A 26,673-nucleotide genomic window follows, 5' to 3' on the forward strand; every position below is an offset into this window, starting at 1 on the left:
TTTATGCTGCTGGGATGACATCACCACACTACCTACACGATAACTCATCATTAACTTTAACGAAACAATAAACCATCAACTATTTAATACTTTATATACTCTGCTCGTATTATCAAATTCAGCCTACAATGGCAAGCAAACAAAAGCGCATCGCCGTCATCGGCGCCGGTGCAGCAGGAATGGTACACACCTAAACATAGTCAAGTAATTGAATGAATGATAACCATTCCAGTCCTGCGCCTCAACACTGGCAAAACACCAGAAATTCAACGTAACGCTCATCGACTGCGCCGCCCAAACAGGCGGGCAAGCAACCTCACTAGATCTCGACGCCTCCAAACACGGCGCATCCTGGCTCAACGACGGCGTTCAGGGGGGCAGCTCGATCTTCAAACACACCTTCAAACTCTTCCACGACCAGGGCTACAGCGCACAAGAAGTAAAACTGCAAGTCTCGTTCGGAAAGGGAAGCGATAGTTTCTTCACGAACGTCTTCCCCTCGCGTCTTGTGGACCAGTTCCAGAATGAGATTTCAAAGTTCGGCCGCGTGCTGAAGATTATCAAGTACGGGTTCCCGGTCTTCGGGATCCTGCCTATCAAGGTCCTATTAAAACTATTCCGCTTCAGCACCGAGTTTGGGAATAAGATGCTTTTGCCGCTGGTGGCGCTGTTTCTGGGGACGGGGAACCAGACGCCGAATGTTGCTGGGGGGTTGTTGGAGAGGCTCTTTGGGGATCCGCAGATGAGGCTTTGGGTGTTTGACCGGGAAGGGCTGGTGAGTGGGTTGCCGGTGATGTATACGTTTCCGAGATTAGGGCAGTTTTATGCGGATTGGAGGAGGGATTTGGAAATGAGGAAGGGGGTTAGGGTTTTGCTTGGGATGGAGGTGGAGGTTTTGCGCAGAGATGGTGCTGGGGTTGTGTTGGGTATGCGTACGCAGGATGGGCAGCAGGTGGAGGAGGAGTTTGACGAGATGGTCCTGTGTACGCCTGCAGACGAGTCGCTGAAGATTCTCGGACGGCACGCGACATGGAAGGAGAAATGGGTTCTTGGGGGCGTGAAGTTCTTTGACGACGTGACGATCACACATAGCGATGCGGGATATTTCAACAGTGTCTTTGAGACGAAGGCCCGAGATGAGCTTTGCGCTGCAGCGACGACAACAGAGCGAGAAGAACAGCTCGCGTTTGCGAGAGCGGCGTCGACATGCGAGGAAGATGGCTGGACGGGGTTCAACCCGATGTACTTCACGCATTCGTATGGTAGCGAGCAGGACAAGATCGAGATGGGGTTTGACTGCTCGAACTACCAGCACCAGTTCCGAGAGAGCGTGGGCGTTGGGAACAGGCCCTATCCGCCAGACCAGCATGTGTACCAGACGATATTCCTCGACAAGCAGCGGCAGGATCTGTGGACGTGGGATGCGATTGACAAGGACAAGATTATTGGGCAGAAATGGTGGCATCAGTTTGGCCATCGGTGGCAGCATTACCTGCGGGTTGTGCCTGGGATGATGTTCATCAATGGGAAGAACAGGACCCTGTTTGCTGGGGCGTGGACTCTGGTTGTCAGTGTCAACCTGGTTCCTTCATGGCTATCTCTGCTAACCGTGGTAGAATATGCACGAAATCGCGTGTGTCTCGGGAATTGCAGCGGCGTATCGTCTTGGAGCGAACTACGACGAATTCGATGACTTTGCGACCGGATTGTTCTCGAAGTATCTTCTTGCCTGCCATGGCGTCCGCTACAGGAGAGAAGACAGGAAGCACACGTAGCTATGTAGTTAGTTAACTGGTGGCTTGCGTGGACGAACTGATGCTTCGGCCCGTGCCGACTGCGATCGAGATAATATTGTTATTTAATTGTTATTGTTAGATTCCTGGGTCTGAATCTGTGGAACGCTGATTACGTGAAGTTGAGATCAATCGATGAAGAATTACCGTAAGAATTCAAAGCTTGAACTTCCCCGCAACAACTTCCACTCAACCACATGGACCGCAACCACGATGAGGATGAGTACGATGAGCTCGCCGCTGTCCCATCGCGAGTCGTGCGCAAGGTCGACCGGCGGCTGATCCCCCTCTTGTTCACCACCTACATGCTCAGTTTCATGGACAAGACCATCCTGTCCAGTGCGTCCGTCTTTGGCTTGATCGAGGATACCGTAAATTCACCTCCCATTTATACCTACCACAGCTAACAATCTCAGCATCTGGTCGGTCAGCAGTATAGCTGGGTGTCGAGTATTTTCTACTTTGGATATCTTGTCTGGCAATGGGTATGACTGACTCCCTCGCGCTTGTAACACAGTACTGACCAAATAGCCCACCAACTTTCTCATCCCTCGAGTCCCGGTGGCCAAGTACTTGGCTATCAACACTCTCCTTTGGGGTGTCGTGGTCTCCCTGACTGCTGCTTGTGTCAACTACGGAGGCTTACTCGCAGTCCGGTTCTTGCTGGGTGTTGCAGAGGCAACCATCACACCAGCCTTCATGTTCATTACCACAACGTGGTACACCCGCGACGAGATCCCCGTTCGGACCGGTATCTGGTTCTCGGGTAATTCTGTCGGAGGACTGGTTGGCAATGTTCTAGCGTATGGTATCGGCCATATAGAGCACCCTCTCCGTCCTTGGAGGTGGATGTACATCATCCTTGGCCTTGCCACCTTCATCTGGGGGTTTGCCATTCTCGCATTCCTACCGGATACGATTTCCAGTGCAGCTTTCTTGACAGAAAAAGAAAGGGCTTTTATATCTCGTCGCGCCATCACAGCTGGGACAGGCCAGACAGAGACATCCGAGTGGAATCCAGACCAAGCAGTGGAATGCTTTCGCGATCCAAAAACATGGCATCTTCTGGCGATTGTCGTCCTGACCCAGATACCTAATGGCGGCATTCAGAACTTCGCCAACCTCGTCATCAAATCCTTTGGCTTCACAGCCCTGGAATCCACCTTGGTCCATATCCCGCTTAGTCTCACCAGCAGTGCAACGATTATACTCACGGGATGGCTCGCTGGACGAGCCCGCAATCTCAACTGCATCCTCATCGCATGCGTCCTAGCATGCTCCGGCACCGGGGCTATCCTGGTCTACGCTCGCGTTTACCACGTTGCCCAAGGCGTCCAGCTTATAGGGTTTTTCCTCCTGGCTACAGGTCCCGGCGCGTTACCGTTGACGATGTCCCTAGCTCAGACCAACTACAAGGGCGTCACCAAGAAGATGGCCATGACAGGGTCGATGTTCATTGCATATTGTATAGGGAATATCGCGGGGCCTCACCTGTTCGATGCTAATGAGGCGCCACGCTACGAGTCTTCGTTCCGGGGGATTCTTATCTGCTATGCACTTGCAGCAGCGCTGTCGGTTTCTCTCTACGCTTACCTGCGACGTCTCAACGCTCGACGGGATCACGATGAACACATTCGGCTTCCCGGTCCGTCAGGTTCAGACCAGCCAGGCATTCACCGGGACAGTACTGAAGAATCTCCGCTCATCCGGTCTACCACCCCAACAGTGGACCGTGATGCGACCGACTGGAACACACCTGGATTTCGCTACCGCGTCTAGATAGAATCAGTACAAACTAGAAAGTAGAGCTATAGTTATATGAGAATGATAATCTAACAGCCGAGACAAGAGCCGCGTCCGGGCGATCCCGGCAGGTTGAACCCAATAATTGCACAAGAGTAGATGTTGAGGGGTCTGCAAAACAGCCCCATGTTGGTGTTCTGTTCTGCTGGTTCGCTCAATTTTTGCGCCGGAGCTGTTTTCGGTTCGCCCAATTATGGTCAATGCATTTCGCTGATGACATCGGTTGCGCGCACAGCTGGTTGAAACAGGACTACAGGTGTATTAAATACGTAGTGGTAATTGGTCACTGTGTGTTGTAGTAGTTATGCTGCTTATTAATCCCCCAGACCTTGTGCAGCCAAGACCCTCGTGCTTCCCCGACTCGTTCCATTGCAGCTGCAGTTCGTCGTCTCCGCCTCCAGATAATAATTGCGATCTTATTGCTGCCCATTCTCCGTCCTACTGGGCACCTCTCCCCTCTCCCCCCCTTCCCTCCCTCCAAACTATGATCTACTCCCCGTCGCTGGGGTACCTGCGCCCATCATGATCCCGCTCAAGTCCGACGAGTCCCCTGCGACAAACGCCTCACTTCCCTTAGCCCCGAACCACGACGGCGCCGCTCTCCCCGACGACTTCGACTCTCACAGCCCCGCCAGCTCGCGCGAGCCAGGGAGCGCCCTGGCCACGGGCGACTCAAACCACACATTCCTAGATGGAGGCCACGACCACGGCCTCGATCCGCACGACGACCCCTCCCAAAACCAGGACCAGTCCGGGGACAGGCCCGCATGGACCGAGATGAAGACCAAGGCCGGCAAGGAGCGGAAGCGGCTGCCGCTGGCCTGCATTGCATGTCGACGGAAGAAGATTCGATGCTCCGGTGAAAAGCCCGCGTGCAAGCACTGCTCGCGGTCGCGCATTCCCTGTGTGTACAAGGTCACGACTCGCAAGGCGGCTCCCCGCACGGATTACATGGCGATGCTGGATAAGCGGCTGAAGCGGATGGAGGACCGGGTTATCAAGACGATCCCCAAGGACGAGACGAGGGATATGGCAGCGATCGGTCGGTCCAATGTGCGACCGCCGCAGCCGGGCCAGACCACCAAGACCCAGAAGAAGAGGTCGGCCGATGAAGCCTTCGCCGCTGAAATGGAGCAGTGGGCACACGCGAGCCGAAACGGCGGCGGGCCTCAGGATACGTTTCCCATGCGGCGTGAGGGCAAATCTGATGGGCCTGATTTGATGACCGAGGGTGCCGAGTTTCTGCCCTCGCTCGAGATCCAAGAACACCTCGCAGAGGTGTTCTTTGACTGCGTCTACGGCCAGTCATATCTACTTCTTCATAAACCCAGTTTCGTACGCAGACTCAAAGCCCGGACTGTGCCTCCTGTGCTCATTCTTGCCGTTTGCGCCGTCTCCGCCCGATTCTCGACCCACCCGCAAATCAACTCTGAACCCCCGTTCCTACGCGGAGAGAACTGGGCCAGTCCGGCCGCTAATATTGCGCTCAAGCGACACGATGAACCTAATATTACTATCTTGACTGTGTTCTTACTTCTCGGCCTCCATGAGTTCGGTACGTGCCATGGTGGGCGCAGTTGGTCGTTTGGCGGTCAAGCCATGCGCATGGCCTACGCTCTACAGCTCCACCGAGAGCTCGACTATGATCCGCTGCTGGCGCAAGGCAATGGCGGCGGTACCCAGCTCAGCTTTACCGATCGAGAGATAAGAAGGCGCACAATGTGGGCTTGCTTCCTGATGGACCGTTATAACTCGTCCGGCAGCCAACGTCCGCCGATTGGTAACGAGAAGTTCCTTCAAATTCAGCTTCCTATCAAGGAGGCGCATTTTCAAATGGAGATCCCAGGGCCAACTGAAGACTTGGAGGGCAATGTGCTCAACCCAGTACCGGAAGATGTTGGCCAGTTATCCAATGCAAGGTCCAATATGGGTGTGCTGGCATACATTATTCGTGCCGTCGTTATTTGGGGCCGTATAGTAGACTATCTAAACCTTGGTGGAAAACGACGAGATAATCACCCGCTGTGGTCACCAGAGTCCGGGTACTCGCGACTTAAAAAGCAGATCGAAGACTTTTCTGCTTCCCTACCGAGCCATTTGCATTTCACCTATGAAAACCTACAAGTCCACGCAGCGGACCGAGTCGCTAACCAGTTTCTGTTCCTGCACATTATCATTCATCAGAATACTCTCTTTCTGAATCAGTTCGCCATTCCTCTATCACCTGGCGGACGCCCTCCTCGAGATATGCCTCGAACATTCCTCAGCAATGCAGGTCGAGCAGCCGTGGAAGCCGCCCATCACATCTCCAGTCTTATCGATCATGCAGCGCCATATCCTCTGACGGTTCCTTTCGCGGGATACTGTGCGTACTCGGCAAGTACCGTTCACATCTGGGGCATCTTTTCCAAAAACACACAGCTAGAAGCTCGATCCAAGGAGAACCTCCGACATACCTACCGCTACCTCAACAAGATGAAGAAGTACTGGGGCATGTTCCATTACATGGTGGAGAGTGCGAAAGACCGTTACCGACAGTTCGCAGATGCCGCAATCAAGGGCACAGTCGCCACTCACAACGGTCCCATCACACCCATGTTCCAGTATGGTGACTGGTTCGACAAGTACCCGCATGGTGTGTCACGACAGCACTGGGAGGATCCGGACCACCCGTCTAGAAAGAACGACGACGAGGCGGTGATGAGCCAGAAACCTGATTTACAGAGTGTTGAGGACTTTTTCGCCAGTCTTTCGCCTACACCAAAACCCAGCACTATCCATCGAAAACACTCCCGAGCCGGCAGCAGGATTGACACAGCGGCAGTGGACCAAGCAACGCCGACATCCGCCTCTCAACAGATCGTCGATGTCAATATGGAAACATCCCCAGGCATTCTCGGAACGTCAGGTACAGGCTTCCCGCAGCCGATGTTCCAACAAAACCGTGGTCAACAAGCATTCGCCCAGCCTCCCTTCGACTTCGGCCTCTCGGTGACAGACCAGCTCCCACAAATAGACCGACAATTTGTCTACGACTCATTCGAGGGTTTCAAGCCATCGCCAGCCTCGTACGTCCCGAATGACCAGCCTCCCTTCCCAGTGATGAACGGCGCAGACGTAGCAGCACCCCCTCAAGAAACCGGCGGCCTTTTCCCGGGCGAGATGGACCCTAACGCACCTTCGGGGACCGGCGAGTTCTACCAACCCAGCGCCTGGTTCCTCCCGTTTAACCTTGACCCGATCGGTGCAGGCGCCGATCTCGACCCAAGCTCCCAACCGGATGCTAATGCGGCCGATTTGTCTGCCTTTGGCGGTGCCGGGAATATGCCCATGGACGCATACGATCTCGGGATGGCAGGAATGAACCGTGGGTCGCAGATGAAAGAGTAGGCCAACCAGCTTTTTGTATGATCAATTGCATTCGACGATGTTGTTTTTCTTTTTTTCCTGTCTCTGTTATGCCATTTATGTACTATTTCCCTATGCCTTTGGATCTGTGGCGTACTGTCTGCTCGGACAGTTTTGTCGGTCAATCGGTATGGATGATGGCTTATTTTCTGCGCTTTTAGCTTGGGTAGGAAGGTGAATGGGATGATAGTTTTGATGATTTCGATGTTATATACTTGAATATAATATTCAACATGATAAACGGCCGTCTAAGCGTGTAAACGCTGCTAGCACTAGTACTAAGTAATAAATAACCTGCGGCTCTTCATGCACACCGTAAACAAGCCCCGCCGCTAACTACTCTACTACACTTCCACTATCTTTCTTTACCCTGTCTTTGCAATAATACAGTAGCAAATGTCGAACTTGGCTGCAGGGATGGTTAGTTGCATATATAGATACCTAACGGAGATCAAGAAATGCAAAAAGGCCATGATTTGATAAATACCCAAACACTTCTCAACGTCCATGTATGGTATCAAGACCTCATATTAACCTTGGAAATTGTAAAAAGCTGGAATGAATAAAAAAAGCAAAAAGAAAGTGCATCATCCGTGAATCGAACACGGGCCTCATCGATGGCAACGATGAATTCTACCACTAGACCAATGATGCTATTTGATGTGTGGAGTAACCTAGCTTGGCATTATATGGTCCGTAGAGCTTGCTGGCTTGGCAGTGTAGTTTTAGATGGCTCAGACCTTGGTCTTGATGTTGATTTGTTAATTTAAACAATGCAAGGCAAGATCGGGGACCTTAAATCAATATATTCAGGTGACTAAGTGCTTCGCTGATGAAATGAACGAGTCATTGTAGTGTATGAAATTGAAACCAGGGCCCCACGGCGCTCAACTCATTCGATCATATAGCAATATATATCCGCTCGGAAGCACCCACCACCAGACGGCAAAGATATTATACATCAACATGGGGAAACATAACTTTCATTTCAAATCAAAACCGTCTATTATTGGCTCAAAACTTTAGAGACAAGCGAAAACAAGGGAGCGCTGTGCTTAATCATCCCATTCCTCATCCAGCTGGTCTATAAGTCGGTTTTCCGCATCTAGATCCTCTGTGCGGCCCCGATGCGAATCGGAGAACCGGCCGCGCTGAGTGTCCCCTGTGGATGCGAAGGCGGGTTGGGATCTCTTGAATCGGAACAGGCGTCCAAGGGAGGAGAGGAGGACTATGCTCATGTCCTGGATTTGTTCCCGATCGGGGAGAAAGTTAGCTATCACTGGACCCGAGTAAGCTGGCAAAAGTGGCACATGTAGCGATATAGTATTGAAGAACATTAGAGATAAGCATAGAGTGTGCTTGTTTAGCTTCTTTCTTTGAGGTTGTTGACGAGGCTAAACCTGGCTTCTATCGAAATGGCGAGGTCCGCGCTCTATAGGTACATTCTATAAAGAGAAAGGAAATAACAAGTGGGGAGATGATAGACCAAGCAACGCTCAATCTCGCCGTGAACCCGGTAACTTCGCATTGCTTCGGCTACTGTGCAAGGAAAAGGAGCGATGGCTCCAGGCCGATCGCCGAAATGGTATTAACGATAGTAAACTCACTTTCAAAAAATCAACTATCCCCGCCCAAAGGCTGAAGTTGGGACATTGCCTCCAGCCGCGCTGGTGCATGACGGTCCGTTGGTAGGCGCAACCGCCAATCAGATAGGCTGCGACGGCGATAAGAGCACTAAGGAACGACCGAGTTAGCTTGGAGTGAGTAGACCGGGCAGGTGTTGCTCACATTACGCCGAAGATGCCGCCCGGAGAAAGACCCTGTCCAGCAGAGTCGTTGCTATAACCGCCGCAAGCAGCAGCGCTTCGGACTTCGAAAAAGTACGTGCACTGGTCCATGGTGCCGACGAACGAAATCAGCGGCGTGGACGCGGTTATATCACGGTCGCATAGGAACGAGAGCATCGTCGACTTGTTGTGCGAGCTTTTTTCAATGAACTCGCCATCGCACGGCGAGCCGTCTGTATAGTTCATGAGAAGCTTACGGCCTCGGAAAAATGGATCGGACGCTTGTTGCCTGCATTGTGTCAGCTCCAAAATCCACCCATCGCAGCCTGGGAGCGACAAACCCGATTGAATATGTCTTGTCGTCCTTCTGGTAGTATGCGCTGACATTCTGCCACATTTTCTCCTCCACCCCGACGACATCCGTGACCTCCTCAATGACGGGCCCGCATATATTCAGCGTAAAGTTGGCACCATAATCGTATCCTTTCACATGCCAGCTTTCCTCTCGGGCGTATTTGCGGGACTTTTCGTCGCTCGGAAGCGGTGGTACCGTCAAGGTGTTCAGATCATAGTAGAGCCCTGTAGTCGGAGACCGCGCGACACACGATGCCACCTTTCCAGCGGAGTCTGGAGATCCAGGAGTGGCGTATGCAGATGCCAAGGAGGCAGAGGCCAGGAGGAGGCTGAGGATCGAGGTTGGGGACTTCATCGCGGGGATCCTGGGCCCAGCGCGAGTCGGGCGGCGGCAGGTCGAGCGAGGAGAGAGCGGTAGCTAGAGACAGAGTCGAGGAAAGCAGTGCGCGTGGCGGGAGTAAGTAGACGTAAGAGTGAGCCTGAAGAATAGAGACAGGGGCCTGTGAAGATTGAAAAGACTGCTGATAATGCTGACACTGCAACTTCGTTGGCAGGAGATGAAACGTCGCAGATTGGATGCGGAGAGGAGCTCGTTCCTTGGCGCCCTTCTTTCTTCTGCTCCTCACTAGCTCTTAGCGTCACTGCACACTGCACAGCTCTCGCTGCCCGCGGACTCCTTCGTTCCTCCGGCTCCAGTCGATCCGGCCTCAGGCGGTCGTTGCGGAGATCGATCGATGGAAGTTAAATAGACCTCGCCCCATTGGTCTTCTCTATCAACCGCAATCGAGCTTTCTCCTTGCCTGCGTTTCTCGAAAATGGCGCCCAAGAAGGATTCCAAACCTTCTGTTCCTATACAGCCTGTTCCAGAGAAGCGAGGCTACGAGTTCTTTGGCCCGTACGTTACGCTTTTGCTTCTCCCCAGCTTCCAATTCGGTCACTGACTGGTCTAGTTACGGTGGCTTTGCGATTATCTTCGGTCTCCCTGTCCTCCTGTTTGCCTTCACCTTCCTGTGCAACGATGTCTCCGGCTGCCCCGCGCCGTCCTTGCTACACCCGTCTACCCTGACGCTCGACAAATTGAAGCAGGAGGTTGGCTGGCCCGAGGGAGGTATCCCAGCGCTTTACGATACGGAGGTTTTGTTGTGGGTTCTGAGCTACTACCTGCTGCAGCTGGTGCTGTACGTGGTCCTACCAGGCCCGGTGGTGGAGGGCACTGAACTGGCTTGCGGTGGGAGACTCTGGTACAAGTTCAACGGTACGACCTTGTTCAGTTGGCGCTTGACTGCATATTCTGACGTGAAATAGCCTTCCCTACTGCTGTGCTGATTCTGTCCGGCTTGGCTGCCGGCACTTATTTGGATGGAGCGGACTTTGTTGTTTGGACGTTCCTTTGGGACAACTATCCGCAGGTCATAGCCTCGAACTTGATTATTTGCTCGACGCTTGCAATCTTTGTCTACATCAAGAGTTTCTCCGTTCCTGCGCCCGGACAGCCCAACCCGGAGCTTCGCCAGCTAGCCCCAGGTGGACACTCCGGCAACGTGCTCTACGATTTTTTCATTGGACGCGAACTGAACCCCCGAGTGAAACTTCCAATTCCGTTTGTTAGTGAGGCATCCCGAACCATCGATATCAAGGTCTGGATGGAAATGCGCCCTGGTTTGCTGGGATGGATTATCATGAACCTGTCCAACATCGCGCGTCAGTACAGAACCTATGGATACGTGACGGACTCCATCGTCATTTCAACCTTCTTCCAAGCTTTCTACGTTCTCGATGGGCTTTACATGGAGCCCGCGATTTTGACTACCATGGACGTGATTATGGACGGCTTTGGCTACATGCTTTCCTTCGGTGACCTCACCTGGGTTCCTTTCCTGTACAATTTCCAAACCCGATACCTGGCCATGTTCCCATATGAACTAGGCCCGAAGGGTATCGCGCTCGTGCTGGCGCCGACGGCCGCAGGGTACATGATCTTTCGCGGAGCCAACAACCAGAAAAACCGCTTCCGTACAGACCCCAATGACCCGCGTGTCAAGGACATCAAGTACATCGAGACCGCCACTGGGTCCAAGCTGATGACCTCCGGCTGGTGGGGTCTAGCTCGTCATATCAACTACCTCGGTGACTGGCTTATGTCGTGGTCGTACTCCCTGCCCACCGGGATCTCCGGGTTCGTGATCCTCGAGAGCATCAACCCTTCCACGGGCGAGCTCGAGAAGCAAGCCGCGCAGACACCCGAATCGCGCGGCTGGGCCCTCATCTTCACTTATTTCTTCCTGATCTACTTTGGCATTCTTCTCCTTCACCGTGAGCGACGTGACGAAGAAAAGTGCAAGAGAAAATACGGCAAAGACTGGGATCGATACACTTCTCTTGTCCGCAGCCGTATCATTCCAGGGCTTTACTAAGGCCCTTTCGATCTAAGGGCTCATTTTATGATCTTTTGACGCCTACGCTATTTAATTCTTAATTCAATCATCTCTTCTTTTGATGACGGAAAAGTTTATGTACATGTTATTATAATTAATTCAGATTGGAAACAATCGTGATCATTGAATATAAAATTTCTAAACATCAAGCCTCCGCCTCTTTGAAGCACCAGGGCCATCTCTTGAATCTCTCGAATCTCTTGAATCAAAAGATCCCTGTGAGCTTTCCGTATCCGGTGAAGTCCCGGGATCCTCATCATTACCAAAATCCTCATCCTCCCACTCCTGCTGGGGCCAGTTGTCATCTTTTACATTCGGCACCCACCCTCCAAGAACCTCCTTAGCAGCCTGCACAGCATCTCTCCTCGCCTTGATACAACCAGACTTCTTATACCCATCCGGCTTTTTGAATCCGCAATACTTCTCCTCTAGAAACGCCGGGAGCGCACCTGTCGCTCCCAGAACATTACTAGCCATCCCATCGCCGTCGCGAACCTCATGCTCCCCAAGCAACAGCTGGGTAACCGACATAGTATTCCTCCAATGCAACCACAGCGGCCACCTCGACAACGCCGACGCACCCGCCAACCCAGGATCCGACGATTTGTGACCCTGCCTGACGCCGCCAATGATATTTTCGAAAACGCCAGTTTTGGAACCGCGGAGAGTTTGCAGACGGCTCACTAGAGACGGGTATCCGAATTCAGATTCGTGGTCTATCGTGGGCGCACGGATCCATATGACTGTTTTATTGCCCGGCTTGCTCTTCTTTAGCTGTGCGGCTGTTTGACCCGGATCCGAGGCCTTGGGCTTCCGGAACTTCCAAAGCGCTCGCAGCTGTGAATCGGGTATTGATAGCACCTCAAACGGTCTGAACTCGTACCGATGCCTGTCCTGTGTCTCGCTCGCCGGCAGACCCTGTACACCAGGCGTATCCGCATTCGTCTCCGTAATCGGCCATGTCCTCCCGACGAGATCCTTCATCCTCCCCTCGGCGCCGAAACATCGCGCAACGCCCGTCCGGCTAATCTCTTCCTCCGGAAGGACTAGGCCCTTGAGATACGCATTCGCAGTCACGGCAACGAGTAAGCTCGCTCCGTAGTTCAGCAGGGACGTTACCTGCCGCAGCGCAAGCTTATCCGAGCAGGACTTGCTCCTTGTCGCCTCGGCGTCTCTGCGAGCCGGCTTGCGGCGCACAATACCTAGATTTGAGAAATGCGCGCGGCCGTCTAGGAGTGCTTGCTCTCCAGGTCGACTCGAAGTCGAAGCTGACGCAGCTGTAGTCGTAGTCGTAGTCGCAGTTGCAGCCGGCGGCACCCAAGGCGTAGGATCATCCTGCTCCGCCATAACAAGCTCCATACTTGCATCCCCACAAGGCGCACAGGTGCAGTACATGTAGATGCCAACATCGGGTCTGATTTCAAAAGGCGGCAAGACGGGACTGTCGCGGGTGAGTATGGGCCGGCGCCAAACATACGGCGAGAGTTTTTCGTCGCACGGCCGCCGATGGATTTCCTCGCGGCCTATGAATGCGTAGCACTCGGCGATAAGCCAGCGGTTGAATGCTCGCATTGCTAGGACTTCGGCGTGGCAGTCGTGGAGGACTAGGCCTTCGCATGTGCCGACTTTGGTTGCTGGGAGGCATTTTGCGCCGCTTCTAGAAGGCATTACTAACTGAGGGGATTGGGAGTATTAGGAGGGTTAATGGACTTACGTGACGGCGATACAGGTTACGGATTCTGATGGGGTGCCCTCGCCTGTGTGATGTTAGTAGATATACCCGACCAATATCAGTGCACACGACTTGATTCCAGGCAGGAAAAGCATAGACGATGAAGTATCAGTACTACGCCATTCCAGGCTCGACTCCCCGGAAACAACCCAAAGAGCAGAAACCCCACCTTTAACAAGGACAATTGCCGACATAGGAATCCATTGCCCAGTCCCATCATCGTTCACGACAGGCTTGCTGCCATTCGGCAAACCATTATAATATGTGTGAACCAGCGCGGCGATTCGCGACGCTAGTGAGCTATGAGCTGCTCCTGTATCTGCCATCGCCGAGTCCTTGTTAATCCCTCTGCTATAGACCGGCAGGTTGTTAAGATAAAATGTTCGCATGTTTCTCGGTACACGAGCATTGCTTAGGTAAGCAACTCACTGGAAGGTGCTCTCGTTAGTTAAGTTATGGCTGTTTGTTTATACTTCGACTTTTCATTTTCATTTCAATTCCTGTTCCAATTTTATATCCATTTACATTTCTATTTCGTTGAATTTCATTCTCTTTCCATTGGTTCTCATTGGATTTCAGTTTCCATTTCCATTTCCATTCCGTTTCCATTTCAATTTCAATATTTTTTGGGATCAATAGAACTTATGAATACGGCTTATTTATTATTTACTAGGGAACAGCTGTTCTTTTGACTCAGGCCGCTTAGTATACAGTCGAGTAGGGCTCTCGAACCATATCAAGCTAATTACAGCAGTTAGGAAGTACCAGTACGTAGTGGGATATTTATAGCGATACAATCGGCTGGCACTCAAAATAACGTTTAAAACTTAATTAAAATCTAGTCTATAGTCTTACCATTTTTCTAGGAACGGGGCATTGGTATACTCTCAAACCCCTTCCCTTCTTCGCGATGTGGAACAACAACCTGCAACCCTAATCGCCCACAGAAACCATCATGACTAGTAGTCCTCTCAGCAGAGCGGAAGGAGCCAGCTCCTCCTTCATCGTTGATAAAGGCCGCGTCTTGGACACGTTGCCCAGGCACTTCCTTCCGCCGGGGGTTAAACCAAGGCAAACCAACAAGGTGATTCCCGATATTATGGAGAATAGAGTAGAGTTTCTCAAAGCGCCGCGTAGTCCAAAGCCAGGATAGAGAGCGCTCGTCATATGCGACACGCACGAAAGGATTCATGTATATCCCTGTTTCCGTCACCTCGTTGTCCCCGGATTCCCCAATATGCTCCCTCGGGACCTGGATATCTGCATGGATGAGACAACACTCAGAAGCATCCCAGAACATATTCACATCCTGCGAGGCGCGGAAGCGAGCTGGGAGATTACCTCCTGCTGCTTCAGCAGCCAGCCTTCCTTTGTCGTGTTGGAAGAATTGAGCGTCGAATGCGACCATGCCTCCCCAGCAGCTGCGGACCGGCACAGCGTCTTTCCCGCTGAGAACGTCTTTGCGGCTTTGGGCGCTGCCGGAGTTCGAAAACCAGGGGTAAAAGGGCAGGCCCATGCTGTAGCCTTCCAGGTCGCGCGTGGCGTAGGTGTCGTAGAATTTGAAAGGGTTGATGAAGTCGACGGCGCAAGCGGCTCGGTACTGCGCTATGCCGTCGTCGTTGACGTTCGTTGAGAATAGGAGTTGCAGCGCCTCGACGGGGTTAAATGCTACATCATTCAGGAATAGGATCTTGTCGAAATGTGCCTGCGTAGGCTCGTCCAGGGGCTGGAGAGCACGGTTGCGTGTCTCGGCTAGGTACGAAATCCGTTTAACTCGCTCTTTGCCTCCTGGGACGATTATTTTTGGGAGCTCTTCCAGGCCTAGATGATGCTCGTATATGATGGAGTTGTTGCATGGCACCCGTGGCTTCAGATCAGCTAGGGATTGCTTGCCCTCGGCTCCGCTGTCGTTCTCATATATGCTGAGAAAAGCATTGTCTTCCCCAAGTAGATCGATGAGCTGGAGAATGCTGGATCCCCAGTGGCCCCAGACCAATTCCCCACTCAGGTCATACAAACTAGCGGCAATAAAGACCTTTTCATTGCGAGGGTTCCCTCGGCCGGCTTGGTCTGATGCTGATGCTAGACCACTAAGCGACGAGTAATGGGGTGGAGGACTTGTGTATGAGGGGAAAAAGGTGGCTGTGAAGACCGTGAGGATCAGAATAGCCGACAGGACGACGAGCCCATAGTATGGCAACCGAAAGAGAATGCGTCGAAACCTGCGAGGCTGGACCAAGGTCGGTATTAACGGTCTATAGTTGCCATGATAATCGCCACCTGGCGAGAAGAGATATCGAACGGAATATATGCGCTGTAAGACTCGTTCAAGCAGAGACCGCTCTTTCCTTTGGGCCTCGACCTCATACAAGTCGTAGGCCTCTTGGCAGTCTTCCACCGAAAGCCGCTGAGCAGGACTGTCGTGCCTGGAAAGGAGATGGCCCGACATGAAATATCAATATAGAGCCTGCCAGCATCTGCAATAATTCTGACACCGGACGTTGTTGAAGCCTGGGGGGGGCGCCGCGCATCCTTATGGAGACTGGCAGAAGGGGCCAAAACTAAAATCAGGGACCTCTGAACGGTTTCAACCAGTTGAAGTTAGTTATGTGGGGTTTTGGATGCACATCTTGTCTGGGCCTGAACGCTGGGTGGCAGTGAAGCCTGAGAGGCTCCGCCTAGTGGCGATCCATACTTACACTGGTGCATGTTGTTGAGACCTGTGAGGCTGTAAAGCTGTCGCCCGCTGGGTTGATTGTCCATTCACATTCACAAAGATTGCAGGATTCTGCTGTACTCACAATGCTAGAAGTGTTATGATGCAAGATAGAGTATACCTATCGAAGGGGACTATTGAAGACCTTCAGATGCAGGCAGGAGGAAGTTTGCTTCACTGACGACAGTCGGCGATCTTGGAGTTGCCCTCAATGACATGTGGTTCTGCCATCATACTCCGTAAGGTACGCGGCAGGAATCTTCTCCCGTGAGGTCGCCACTATTTCGCTCGGACCTTCATCATCCTTAAAATAAAGGTTCAAATGACCCTTTAGCATCTGCATGTCCTCTTCCGGGATTCCATTTGCCCTAGGGTATCCCATAATGCCAAATAGTCCAGGCAGCGCGGGATCTTTGAAGCTGGTTAGTCTGCAGCCACCCGAGGGTTGAATCTGTACGGCGCATGAATATTGTCAGTTACACATTGACTGAGAGTTGTACTTTATATTAAGCTCTACTCCGATAAGGTAGGCACGTGGTGGGCTGCGGCTTCCTGTTTCGGCTGGATTCGTCAGCTGCCACGTTCTCCACCTCCACTCTCTTCTCTTGTCTCTTTTATTTCTCCTTCACCCCGCATTACGTATTCCCGTCTATCAATACGTTGTCGGTCAGCCTCCTCCCAGGGGCCAGTGGGGTTGCAGCATGACGATATTCGACAAAGCTGCCGATATCTCGGCGAGGCCGTGCCTGTGGGATCTAAACTGTTTGAGGTTTAGGTCCCGTTGCTCGACAATCGAGGCTGCGCTGATGAGTTGCTGACAGGGTGATGGGATCTGGATAAGCAGGCGCTCTGCCTCTTGCTTCCAAATTCTCCCTCAACTCATCAGATCTTCTTGCCCTCATCTCGAGCCCTCACCAATGGCGACCTTGCGCAAAGCCTGCCGCAATTGCACCGCCTCCAAGAGAAAATGTGTGGTCCAGTTGCCTAAATGCACTCGCTGTGCCCAGCGCGGGTTGGAGTGCCTGTATGATCTCGAGCCCTTGAGCGTGTCTTTCACTCAATCTGGCAAGCAACATAAACTCTCGTGGAGCCCATCGGCCATGGACACGCCCGCATATTGTGTGATTGGACGCGTTAGTGAGCTTTCCCACATTGATCCGGCGATCTGCCCTGTTGGGAGTCCGAATGCTTTGAAATTTGTGCGCCTGGGGTATCAGCCAGTTCTGGACCTTCTCAAGTCAGGAAACCCTGCAATATTCATACATCCAAAGCTGCAGATGCACCACAGCTGCAATCGTTTTGATGTCCTTGGAGACCTTGAAAACAGTGTGACTCGTGAGAGCTTCAAGTGCCTAATTGAGCTTGATGTCAGTGTAGTGCCCATAATGGAGGCCCTTACTGCTCTTCAATCTCTTCTTATTCACGTTGCAACGTTTGTCTTAAACAAACAAGTCACGGGAAAGGATTTCCTTGACCTTATTTTGGCGTGGACAGAGTCATTGCTAGCATCTGCCCAGACTAAAATACCCCCCAACCAGTCACCATGGCAGGCATGGCTATTCGGGGAGAGCGTTCGGCGAACAATAATCATGTCCTACGCACTCGTCATGTCCATATCAAGTTTTGAATATGGATACTGCTCCCATTGGCTTTTCCTGGAATCTCTTCCATTCGATAAACGCGTCGGTCTGTGGATGGCAGGGTCACCACAGGCTTGGATTGCGGTAGCAGGAACTAGAACCGGCCAGGAAGTTGGAGAACAGCTGATCTCGTTTCACGAATTTGGAGAAACTCTCGATGGGTCGGATGACGACTTCCACGGCGATAGTTTCCTCGCTTTGGTTGCACTCGGTCATAACGGGGCGCAACAGAGTGTACCAGGCACCCAGTGGGAACTAAACCAAGATGGGCTGCTCACTCGAACTGGACTACTATAACCGTTAAGTAGGTCTAGGAGAAGCTCTGCTATAAATTATGCCAGATTCCCAGCGCTGTTCTCATCTGCTATCCCCAGAATTCATCCAATCTTCCCCCAACAACGCCACAATGTCCTCAGAAAAGCCCATTCTCGTCGTCTTCGGTGCCACAGGCAACCAAGGAGGGTCTGTCATATCGCACTTTCTATCGTTGCCCTCTTCTCCGTACACCCTTCGCGGCCTCACTCGTGACCCATCGTCGTCCAAATCTGTTGCTCTCGCAGCGCGCGGAGTGGAGATGGTAGCTGGAAATAACTACGATCCCGCCTCCCTTGACGCTGCCTTCAAAGGTGCATCTGCCATCTTCTGCGTTACCGATTTTTGGGCTGCTTTCTTCGATCCTTCGCAGCGCGAGAAGGCTGCTGCATCTGGTATATCTATTGGAGAGTATTGCAGGAATCTCGAGGAGCAGCAAAACCGAAATATCATCGACGCTGCTGCCAAAGTAAGCACGCTAGTGCGCTTTGTGTTTTCCAGCTTGCCGAACACGAACAAATTAAGCAGTGGGAAGTACAAAAACGTCTACCACTTTGATTCCAAAGCTCTTGCCGAAGAATATGGTCGTGCGACTCATCCAAGCCTTTGGGAGAAGACGACCGTGCTTTATGCCGGACTGTACCTGGAGAATTGGCTCGACACCTTGGGGGCTGGTGCTTTACTACCTCCAAAATGGAACAAGGAAGAGGACCAACTTGTATTGCCTTTGCTGGGTCCATTGAGCGATGCGCCGTTCCCCCTGTACTCCGCAGTGGACGATACCGGCGCCCTTGTACATGCCATACTTCGCACGGACCCGGGCCAGAAGGTCGTCGGTGTCAATGAATGGCTCAGTATCAAAGATATTGCCATAACTTTGGGTCAAGTGCTAGGAACTCGCGTTGAATTTGTCCAGGGTGATCCAGGCTTCGACCTGGGAGACCCAGATCTGACAAAGGAGATGGCGGAGATGATGGAATTTAGTGTTGTGTTCGGATATGATGGGGCAAGGGTTGATAAGACCATTGTGAAACCTGGCGAATTAGGAGTGCCAGTGCATCTTCAGTCTGTCAAAGAGTGGTGTGCAAAGCAGGATTGGAAGAGTGTGCTACAGGTTGGTGGAAATTGATGCTCTACCCTGTAGCTTCATACCAAGTTGAATAAGGGATTTAGACCTTGCTCTATATATACATCTAATTAATAATCAATACTCTACTCCAGCCATCCATATTATATACCATTTTCTGAATTGTCCTTGAACAGAGCACACTATGCATAGCCTAATATACTCCCATAGCAGCCCTATCAGGATACAGGTCACGTGCCGATAACGTTATCACGACAGGCCTTTCCCTCCGCAATCTCTCACCAACCCAACCTCAAACCACACCTCTCGACACTCACATCCGGAAAGACAAAAAACCAACAACCCATAATCCATCAGCCGAGAAAGCAAATTCACCAAAATGGCCGACAAACTCCGCACCCTCCAAAACCTCGAAGCAATGCAAGCCCGGTACGTGGGCACAGGGCACGCCGACACAACCAAGCACGAGTTCCTGTCCAACATCGCGCGCGACAGCTACGCCAGCTACGTCGGCCATGCGCCACTGCTGGGGTACATGGCTGTGGGGATGGGCGAAAGCAGGGAGAAGGTGCGCGCGGCTATGATTGAGAAGATGGTTAGGGGGGTTGGGGCGCCGCCGGAGGTGAGTTAAGAATTATTTTTTAAAGGGAGAATTGGAAGAGGACTAATCGGCTTTTTTTTTTTTTTTTAGACGCAGGAGTAAGGTTTATTAAGTGCTTGTTTGAGATATCGGCGTCTAGGATGATCGAGATGGATGCGATGCGATGCGATGCGAAGAAATACAGAGACGGGACCAGACCGGGCGAGACGATACGACGCTTCGCCCACTGAGAGATTTATGGATTGAGTCAACGGAGAATCTTTCGATCTGGTCTAAAATGGCCTGGATATAGCGACACCCTGGTTACGATGCGCGGTCGGATCAAAAGGGCGAGGAGACGCACTCCAGAACATACGTGGGTATCCGCTGGGAATTGGACCGGCACGATCGCACAAATGAGAGGATAAATGGGATGCAGCTAGTACTTTTTTTACGGCGTCTATGGTGGAGTTTCGGACATCAATGATTTACACCTTTTAAGAGACTGTTTTCAACCTCATATCTTATTATATATTGTATAGTATGCCCGTCGAATGCTACATTCCAGATCATTTTTTACCCAAAATCCAGACCCAAATCACTTCTCTCCCTCCACCCCAAGTTGGCCTGCAAGCTTGCTGTTCTCCTCCTGCAGTGATTTGATCAAACCGAGCCATTGCTTGCGCTCGCTCCGCAGCTTCTCACATTCCTTCTTCGTCTGCTCGAGTTCCCTCCGGAGAGACTCGTTTTCGTCACGCGAGCGAGCTTTGTCTTGCTTTTCTGCTTCCTTCTCCGCTTCCTTCTCGTGCTTCTCGGCGTCCTTGCGATGCCGGGCCTCGATCTTCGCAGCCTCCTTGAGCTGTTGCCGTTCGATCTTGGACAGTTTTTGGACGAGCTTTGATTCTTCGCGGAAGAGCCCCGACGCTACCTTTTGCATTTTGGGGCTGTCCGCTGCAGGTGCAGGAGCCTCGCCGCGGCTGCGGAGATTACTGCTGCTTGACGTGCGGTCGTCGGATCCTAGACTTTTGGCCCTTGTACTGCTGCTTGGGCTTCCGGGGCGTTGCTCGTGCTGGTGTCCGCTGTCGGCTGATGCGCGGGCTAAGGCCGTCTCCTTCTTGGTCTCCTCCTTGTCTTTGTCATCGGGTGCTCTCAGGCCGAGAGACTCGATGTCTGAGCGCACGAGGTCTAGCTGGGCTTCGACGCTGCGTTTCTCTTGCGCGAGTTTGGCGAGTTGGCGCTCATGCGAGGAAAGTTTGCTTTTACCTGTCTTTTGGAGGAGCTCCGCCGCTGTGATGTCTAGGTTGACGTCGCCAGCGGCGGGGGTTTTTGGTTCTGTAGGCGTTTCGGATTTGAGAGATGTCTGCGATTGTGTCTCGTCGGCATCAGCGTCGACTGGACGCTTCGTTTGGTGGTGCTTTGCCGTATCTTCATCGGAGTCTTTGAATTCGCCTGGTATGTTATATGATGACTCGCGTGAGTGGTGTGGTATATAACCCAGAACTGCCTGCGGCGCATATCGCTCAATGCCAGCGTTGAGCAAGTTCCCGAAGCTCGCAATGAGCCCATGATGTTCTTCCTGCTCATACTCGCTGAGATCCGAGTCACCACTTTCCTCTGGCTCTGATTCTCCCTCAGCATTCGTCGACTCTTTGTTCTCTGACTTGACAGCACTTCGTAAGCGCTCCTTCTCCTTTGCGGCCTCTGGATCCTCACTCGCCCAGCCTACAAACTTGGCTGCGTCTGCACAGATACTCTTCGGCGTGCCCTTCTCAACCATCCATCGCGGAATCGTGCCACCAGGGTCACTCCTCGTCACCATAATCCACTCGACAGGATTAGACTCTCCATCTGCACCATTCGATGCCGAGCCTGATCCAGATCCAGATCCAGACCCCTCAGACCCATCTCTATCCACAACAATCTCCCTGATCATCTCAACAGACTCATACTGCCCCCGAATATACTCGCCCACAGGCGGCGCATCAGGATGCTCACAGGGCCTAGAGAGCATCATCCAGCTCCTCCCTTCCCGACCCCGCTTCCCCTCCTTCTCATGCTTCTTGAAATACTCATTCTCCCACGTAACAATCATCGCCACAAAGTCACGGCTCGTCGTCGGTTTCGGAAACGTTGCGCTCACATGGTAAATCGTGAACTTGCCCATGACATTCGCGTCTCCATCTCGTACAATAACCTCCTCAACAACCCTCTCCGCCCCAATCCCCCGAACCGCCTGGTCAGGCGGGAGACCCTTCTCAACCCGCTTCTGGTTCCGCCTCAACGTCTCCGCAATCTCCGTGGACAACTTCTCTTCCCAGATTTCATAGGGTAGCCCCTCGTGTATACTCCTCCGCCCAAACCAATGCCCCTGTCCATCCGAGCCATGCAGTTTATAAACCGGTATGCTGAGCGGGTTATCCTTCGAGTGGCTCGGTTTGATGATCGGCTTGGACCAGGCTTGTTGGTGCTGGTGGGCGGCGGCTGCGGCTGCGGATGAATCGGGCGTGTCGGAGTCTGGGTCGAGGAGGCGTGCCGGGGAGGGAGTTACTTTGAATTTATGCTTCGATTTAGAGCTGCTGGAGGAAGAGGAGTTTGTGCTTGCGGATTTCTCGGGAGGGGGTTCGGGGACGGAGTCGACTATCAGGCGGGCTTGGGAGCGCAGGGTTGTGAGGTAGTTGCGGAGAGAGGCTTGGTCGGTTGGGATTTCATCCCGGGGTGTTGAAGTTAGACATTGGAGAGCTTCTTGGAGGGCGGCCATTTAGGTACTCGGTAGGTGGTAGATGGATGATGAGGGGTTCGAGGCGGTTGCGCTCGGAGATGATGGATAGATAAGGAATTATAACGAGAGAATTAGCTTATATTTAGGATTCGGCGTGTTTCGTGCTAATTGAGAAATGATGACAGAAAGGGTATAATAATGAGTCGATAATAAAGATGAAACTGCGGACGAACAGTTCGTTCCATGTTGGAGCCTGGGGATCTTGCCAGGGAAATGTACCTGACGTCACCGATTCTCGGCCCTCCGTACGATCTACAACAGAGCTAAGGTGTACTTTGCGGAGAACTACAACAATTTCTACGGCAAATAATCAACTGTTTATCTGTTGTTCAATTAAGACTCCAAACTAAATACAAGCTGAAGCTGCATACAAATTGATCAGAGAGCGGAAAGAATGTAGTGTTAGGCACAGCCCAGTCCTGCATCTGGTTCCCGCCACCCATACTCTCACCAGTGGGAGATGGATGGACGGGCACGTCCAGGTAATATAATTCCAGCCTAGACAGTAGGAGATGAACCTACCAGGCAACAGGGGGCTGACCAGGTCAGAGGTCAGAGGCATATCAATCGGTGAGGGAAAGTAAACCGCAGTCACGGACTCGGATGCTTTCTTCCTCGCTCACGGCCCGCCACAGGCAGACGAATGAGACCAACGATCGATACACCTCATCCCAGTTCAAACCAAGTAAGCCGCCGTGTTGTAACTCTGCGTCCATAACCCATCTCAGATGAGCATGTTTCGCAGCACCATGATTGCATCTGCTCCCAATCCGTCATGTCAGATTCCAGTCCGATAGCCTGTATCAGAGGAAGCAGATGTTCAGCAGGAAACAAAACGATTGGTTCTCAGAACCACTTTCATCGTCTCCAAGTTTCCTGCCAAGTCATGGAACGAAATGAAATCCAATGAGTGTGGTAAAACGTTTCTCATCCAGCCATATCCCTAGCCGCGAGGCTCACCAGTCTTCATGACATATAATGCGGGATCAAATGGTAACGAAAAAGACAGATAGCCGTCCCGCCGCTGCTGCTTAATGCAAAAGAGAGGGAAATAAGAAAAAAAAAAAGCAAGCACGCTCAAACAGGCTGAAATCACAATCAAACAACAAAACGAAAGACACGATATTATGTTCTGTGGTCATAATGCAAAGGCGAAGTGGAGTATCATCGGGTTGAAAATCAAATCATGGAGAACGCCGTCACTGATGCCGATTATTCTGTGGTCTGGTTTCCGAAGGGATCTGGTCCCTGTGGGTCTCGTGGGTATATAGTCTCGGACTCGGGTGGTAACGCTAATAACCGGTATTGGCTCTGTCGATAAGGACCCTGGGATCTAATCCAAAGACACGCGAAGTCAGGAAGACTGTCAACATCAAGTGTCTGAGGACTTGAATCCATTACATCGTTGTACCGTACGGTAGCGCAAACTCTTGGTAGCGATCGCCCCATCCAAAACCAGTCATGTTTGCCGCTGTGCTACAGGGCTGCACGAGCATACTTGGAAGTGGGAGCGCTGCAAGAGCAGCTGATGTTGCCGCTGCGCTATAGTACTGCAGGGTATTGTATGGCGAGGTGGTATATGCCTGGCTGTAGGCGGGTGTTGAGGCCATCTGTATTTCAGGCATACTACCCAGTCCAGCCCACATACTTGGGTTTATATCCCCCGTCGTAACGGGCGCAGGACTGGATGGGAGCACCTTCCATGAGTCCATCGATACCGGTTGTTGCATCGGGTCGTGCCACCATGTCTCGGGTCCGGTCGAACTAGGGAGCAAAGGCGTAGAACGAAGAACATCAACGATGCGAGGAGGCGGCGGGAGTAGAGGAACAAACAGGGCAGAAATAGCACCTTTCGCATCCTCACTCCTACCACCAAGCAGCTCTCCCGCACCATCTTCCTCCAGGCCTTCAAGAGCCTGGGCGCTGGTGCGGTAAACAAACTTGTTGGCTGCTTGGACAAATTCCTCCTGCAACTTCTTCAGCTGATTGTCCTTCTCAGCCCAGTCCCAAGTGTTGGCAGCGGTGTCAATCGAGTAGACATCCTTGTGGTATTCAACGAGCGACTCTATCGTCTCAGGTGTGAGCTTGAACGCGACCTCGTTCCGAGACACCATGTCAACATGGACCACGTATGCTTCGACGTGAATCATCTGGTAGTTGAATAGTGCCTCTACTAGAGGGTTCTCGTCCTTCCTCAGCTCCGCCTCGGGAGCCTTCGGGAACATCATCGAGCAGAGAGTCCAGATAGCGTTCGTTGAAGAAAGAGTTTCGGTTAGACATCTTGTATGCTGCGACACATTGTTCAAAGGTCGCTTGACACGGTTGACTCGTTTTAAGGTTGCGGTGAGCCAAGGTTCGATCCGAGAGTTCAACACCACGTTGGGCGACGACCGCGGCGCAAAGGCAGCGGCCGACGAGGGCAGTAAGACGGTTGGCATTATGATTCAGTGCGGCGTTAGATCAATGATAAGACGACCGCGAAGGAATGAAGAAAGTAGAAAAGTCGCAGTTTGTCAATTCAGAGTATAAAAAGGTTCATCAAGGCAGCAGTCGCCCACAGCGGTTTCTTGTCTTCCGGGGTATTTCCGTGTATAGTTGTAGAAAATCGCCACCAGCCACGAGGGGTGAGACGAGACCACGGGTCCGATAGAATAGTACTGAATCAAAGCACGGGCTATCTGGGGTCCGCAGAAGATCGTATCAGATAATGGGTGTGGGTGGTGGATGGAATTAGGATGTGGGCGAGCGTGCGCGACAGACGAAGGGCATAAGAATAGATAAAAAAAAATGGAGAAGAAAGAACGAGAAGTATAAAGGAAAGAAAAAGGCCAGAGGGCCGAAAAGGAGAGAAGAAAAGAAAAGGCCGATGAGATGAGGAGGAGAGAGGAAGAAGAAGAGAGAGGAGAGAAAGTCAAGAGAGTTGAGTAAGACGGGAGGGGCAACTGTACTCAAACAGGCAAACACTCTGCATTAATACACTCGCCTTCTGCAGACAATCCCTGCGCAGGAGCTTGCGACTCGAAATCCGGCAGGAAATAAGGGAATTAAAAACACAAAAATCTTGGATTACTCGTTGGGTCAAGAACCAGCTTCGACTGATCATTAATCTTGCAGGCAATTTCAACCCAACCCGCCATACATCCATCCCCGTCCTTTTAACAGTCCCAGCGGCGACTACGCAACGACGGCTCTGCTCTATCCATTCCGGCGACTTTTTCTCTTGCAGGAGGTGGAAACCCGATCGTATGGAACAAATCAGTCGTTTTGGCCACAACCCGGATTCGCCGTGCGATCTCAGCTGCGCATGGCGGCATGGCCTCGCTGCCTCTCCAGTCTCCTCCTGGCTGAGCGTTAGCAGGATGCAGGTGTCCAGAATGGTCATCGCGGTGGAGACTAGTGTCTTCACTCTTTCGTCCTGCTAGGCTCCTTCCGTACAGGTCTTTACATCGAGAATACGTCTATACATTAGTCGCCAAACCGCGGCCTCTTAGTCGATGCGATGCTTAATTTATACTTCTCCCTACGACCCTGGACAACCGAACCCAGCTGGGGCCAAGCTGGACCACTGCGAGTCTACGACTGTTTCGACAATCCAGTGTTCAGGTCCATGCCAACAGCGCCATGGAACGGCTTCAAGAAAGTTCAACCAGGCGCCTAGGGTCGCTGGGCTCTTGCGACTGATTCGGGGGGTTTCGGGCAGTTCAATTCGCGAGGATTCATCAGAATCCAGAAGCCTCCTCGAAACTTGGACCTGGACTCACTGGCAAGTGTCAGTGTCACAGGCTTGGATGGCCTTGCTTTGACCTCCTGGCGGCCGGCGGGAATGCCAGTCAGCGACGAGGGTAAAATTCACTACGGTGGATGCAGCGCAACCTTCCACCTATCTGGGCTTGACGTCTGTTGTGAAACAGGAATGATGTCGAGCAAGGCCGGGTGCTGCTGGAGTTGCGCAGTGCTAAAGTGCTAAGCCCCGTCATGATCCACTTGGCTCGTGGAAGACTCTGGGACCGAAATACAGATAGACCGACACATAGACCGTGGAATACGATACATCCATGCACTTGACAGTACTTTGCGCATTCTCCAGAACAAGAAACAGAGCCTGTCTCTGACTCTCTGCTGTGACTTGCGAGGTACAGTAGTCTGTAACTGTAAGTCTGTAACTGAGTCCCAAGATGAAAATAGAAGTTGCCTTCCCCCCACTCCATCCTTCCAGTGGAAGATCATCCGATGCCCTTAAAGGTTCG

At 52.1% G+C, this 26,673-nt stretch overlaps 12 protein-coding genes and 1 non-coding gene across 13 annotated transcripts; 7 read left to right on the top strand and 6 right to left on the bottom strand.

Moving 5' to 3' along the window:
• Positions 1 to 128: 128 nt before the first annotated feature.
• Positions 129 to 1,775, top strand: APUU_40240S (putative flavin-containing amine oxidasedehydrogenase; the record flags this gene model as incomplete). Its single annotated transcript, XM_041703290.1, has 3 exons — positions 129 to 182; positions 233 to 1,567; positions 1,617 to 1,775. The coding sequence occupies 3 exons, from the start codon at positions 129 to 131 to the stop codon at positions 1,773 to 1,775; spliced, it is 1,548 nt and encodes a 515-aa protein (XP_041555990.1).
• Positions 1,776 to 1,990: 215 nt separating this feature from the next.
• Positions 1,991 to 3,572, top strand: APUU_40241S (uncharacterized protein; the record flags this gene model as incomplete). The annotated part of the gene is made up of 3 exons (XM_041703291.1): positions 1,991 to 2,164; positions 2,210 to 2,278; positions 2,325 to 3,572. 3 exons carry the CDS (start codon positions 1,991 to 1,993, stop codon positions 3,570 to 3,572), a joined length of 1,491 nt encoding a protein of 496 aa, XP_041555991.1.
• Positions 3,573 to 4,118: 546 nt separating this feature from the next.
• On the top strand, positions 4,119 to 6,986 carry APUU_40242S (putative C6 transcription factor; the record flags this gene model as incomplete). The annotated part of the gene is made up of 1 exon (XM_041703292.1): positions 4,119 to 6,986. One exon carries the CDS (start codon positions 4,119 to 4,121, stop codon positions 6,984 to 6,986), a length of 2,868 nt encoding a protein of 955 aa, XP_041555992.1.
• A 601-nt stretch (positions 6,987 to 7,587) lies between these two features.
• APUU_t40002A lies at positions 7,588 to 7,658 on the bottom strand. The gene has a single exon. It is a non-coding gene; the product is annotated as a tRNA-Gly (tRNA).
• Positions 7,659 to 8,500: 842 nt separating this feature from the next.
• MRL1 (putative vacuolar sorting receptor (Mrl1)) lies at positions 8,501 to 9,500 on the bottom strand (the record flags this gene model as incomplete). The annotated part of the gene is made up of 3 exons (XM_041703293.1): positions 8,501 to 8,738; positions 8,793 to 9,080; positions 9,133 to 9,500. 3 exons carry the CDS (start codon positions 9,498 to 9,500, stop codon positions 8,501 to 8,503), a joined length of 894 nt encoding a protein of 297 aa, XP_041555993.1.
• A 460-nt stretch (positions 9,501 to 9,960) lies between these two features.
• Positions 9,961 to 11,559, top strand: erg24B (c-14 sterol reductase; the record flags this gene model as incomplete). The annotated part of the gene is made up of 3 exons (XM_041703294.1): positions 9,961 to 10,040; positions 10,096 to 10,400; positions 10,451 to 11,559. The coding sequence occupies 3 exons, from the start codon at positions 9,961 to 9,963 to the stop codon at positions 11,557 to 11,559; spliced, it is 1,494 nt and encodes a 497-aa protein (XP_041555994.1).
• Positions 11,560 to 11,718: 159 nt separating this feature from the next.
• Positions 11,719 to 13,638, bottom strand: APUU_40245A (tRNA-specific adenosine deaminase; the record flags this gene model as incomplete). The annotated part of the gene is made up of 3 exons (XM_041703295.1): positions 11,719 to 13,237; positions 13,295 to 13,337; positions 13,482 to 13,638. The coding sequence occupies 3 exons, from the start codon at positions 13,636 to 13,638 to the stop codon at positions 11,719 to 11,721; spliced, it is 1,719 nt and encodes a 572-aa protein (XP_041555995.1).
• Positions 13,639 to 14,174: 536 nt separating this feature from the next.
• On the bottom strand, positions 14,175 to 15,761 carry APUU_40246A (glycosyltransferase family 69 protein; the record flags this gene model as incomplete). The annotated part of the gene is made up of 1 exon (XM_041703297.1): positions 14,175 to 15,761. One exon carries the CDS (start codon positions 15,759 to 15,761, stop codon positions 14,175 to 14,177), a length of 1,587 nt encoding a protein of 528 aa, XP_041555996.1.
• A 1,184-nt stretch (positions 15,762 to 16,945) lies between these two features.
• Positions 16,946 to 17,965, top strand: APUU_40247S (Zn(II)2Cys6 transcription factor domain-containing protein; the record flags this gene model as incomplete). The annotated part of the gene is made up of 1 exon (XM_041703298.1): positions 16,946 to 17,965. One exon carries the CDS (start codon positions 16,946 to 16,948, stop codon positions 17,963 to 17,965), a length of 1,020 nt encoding a protein of 339 aa, XP_041555997.1.
• A 109-nt stretch (positions 17,966 to 18,074) lies between these two features.
• On the top strand, positions 18,075 to 19,109 carry APUU_40248S (NmrA/HSCARG family protein; the record flags this gene model as incomplete). Its single annotated transcript, XM_041703299.1, has 1 exon — positions 18,075 to 19,109. The coding sequence occupies one exon, from the start codon at positions 18,075 to 18,077 to the stop codon at positions 19,107 to 19,109; it is 1,035 nt and encodes a 344-aa protein (XP_041555998.1).
• Positions 19,110 to 19,446: 337 nt separating this feature from the next.
• Positions 19,447 to 19,770, top strand: APUU_40249S (splicing factor 3B subunit 5 family protein; the record flags this gene model as incomplete). The annotated part of the gene is made up of 2 exons (XM_041703300.1): positions 19,447 to 19,689; positions 19,759 to 19,770. 2 exons carry the CDS (start codon positions 19,447 to 19,449, stop codon positions 19,768 to 19,770), a joined length of 255 nt encoding a protein of 84 aa, XP_041555999.1.
• A 475-nt stretch (positions 19,771 to 20,245) lies between these two features.
• On the bottom strand, positions 20,246 to 22,405 carry APUU_40250A (uncharacterized protein; the record flags this gene model as incomplete). The annotated part of the gene is made up of 1 exon (XM_041703301.1): positions 20,246 to 22,405. The coding sequence occupies one exon, from the start codon at positions 22,403 to 22,405 to the stop codon at positions 20,246 to 20,248; it is 2,160 nt and encodes a 719-aa protein (XP_041556000.1).
• A 1,418-nt stretch (positions 22,406 to 23,823) lies between these two features.
• On the bottom strand, positions 23,824 to 24,864 carry APUU_40251A (uncharacterized protein; the record flags this gene model as incomplete). Its single annotated transcript, XM_041703302.1, has 1 exon — positions 23,824 to 24,864. The coding sequence occupies one exon, from the start codon at positions 24,862 to 24,864 to the stop codon at positions 23,824 to 23,826; it is 1,041 nt and encodes a 346-aa protein (XP_041556001.1).
• Positions 24,865 to 26,673: the final 1,809 nt, after the last annotated feature.

This window comes from Aspergillus puulaauensis, chromosome 4, assembly GCF_016861865.1.
Source record: "Aspergillus puulaauensis MK2 DNA, chromosome 4, nearly complete sequence".
NCBI lineage: Eukaryota > Fungi > Ascomycota > Eurotiomycetes > Eurotiales > Aspergillaceae > Aspergillus > Aspergillus puulaauensis.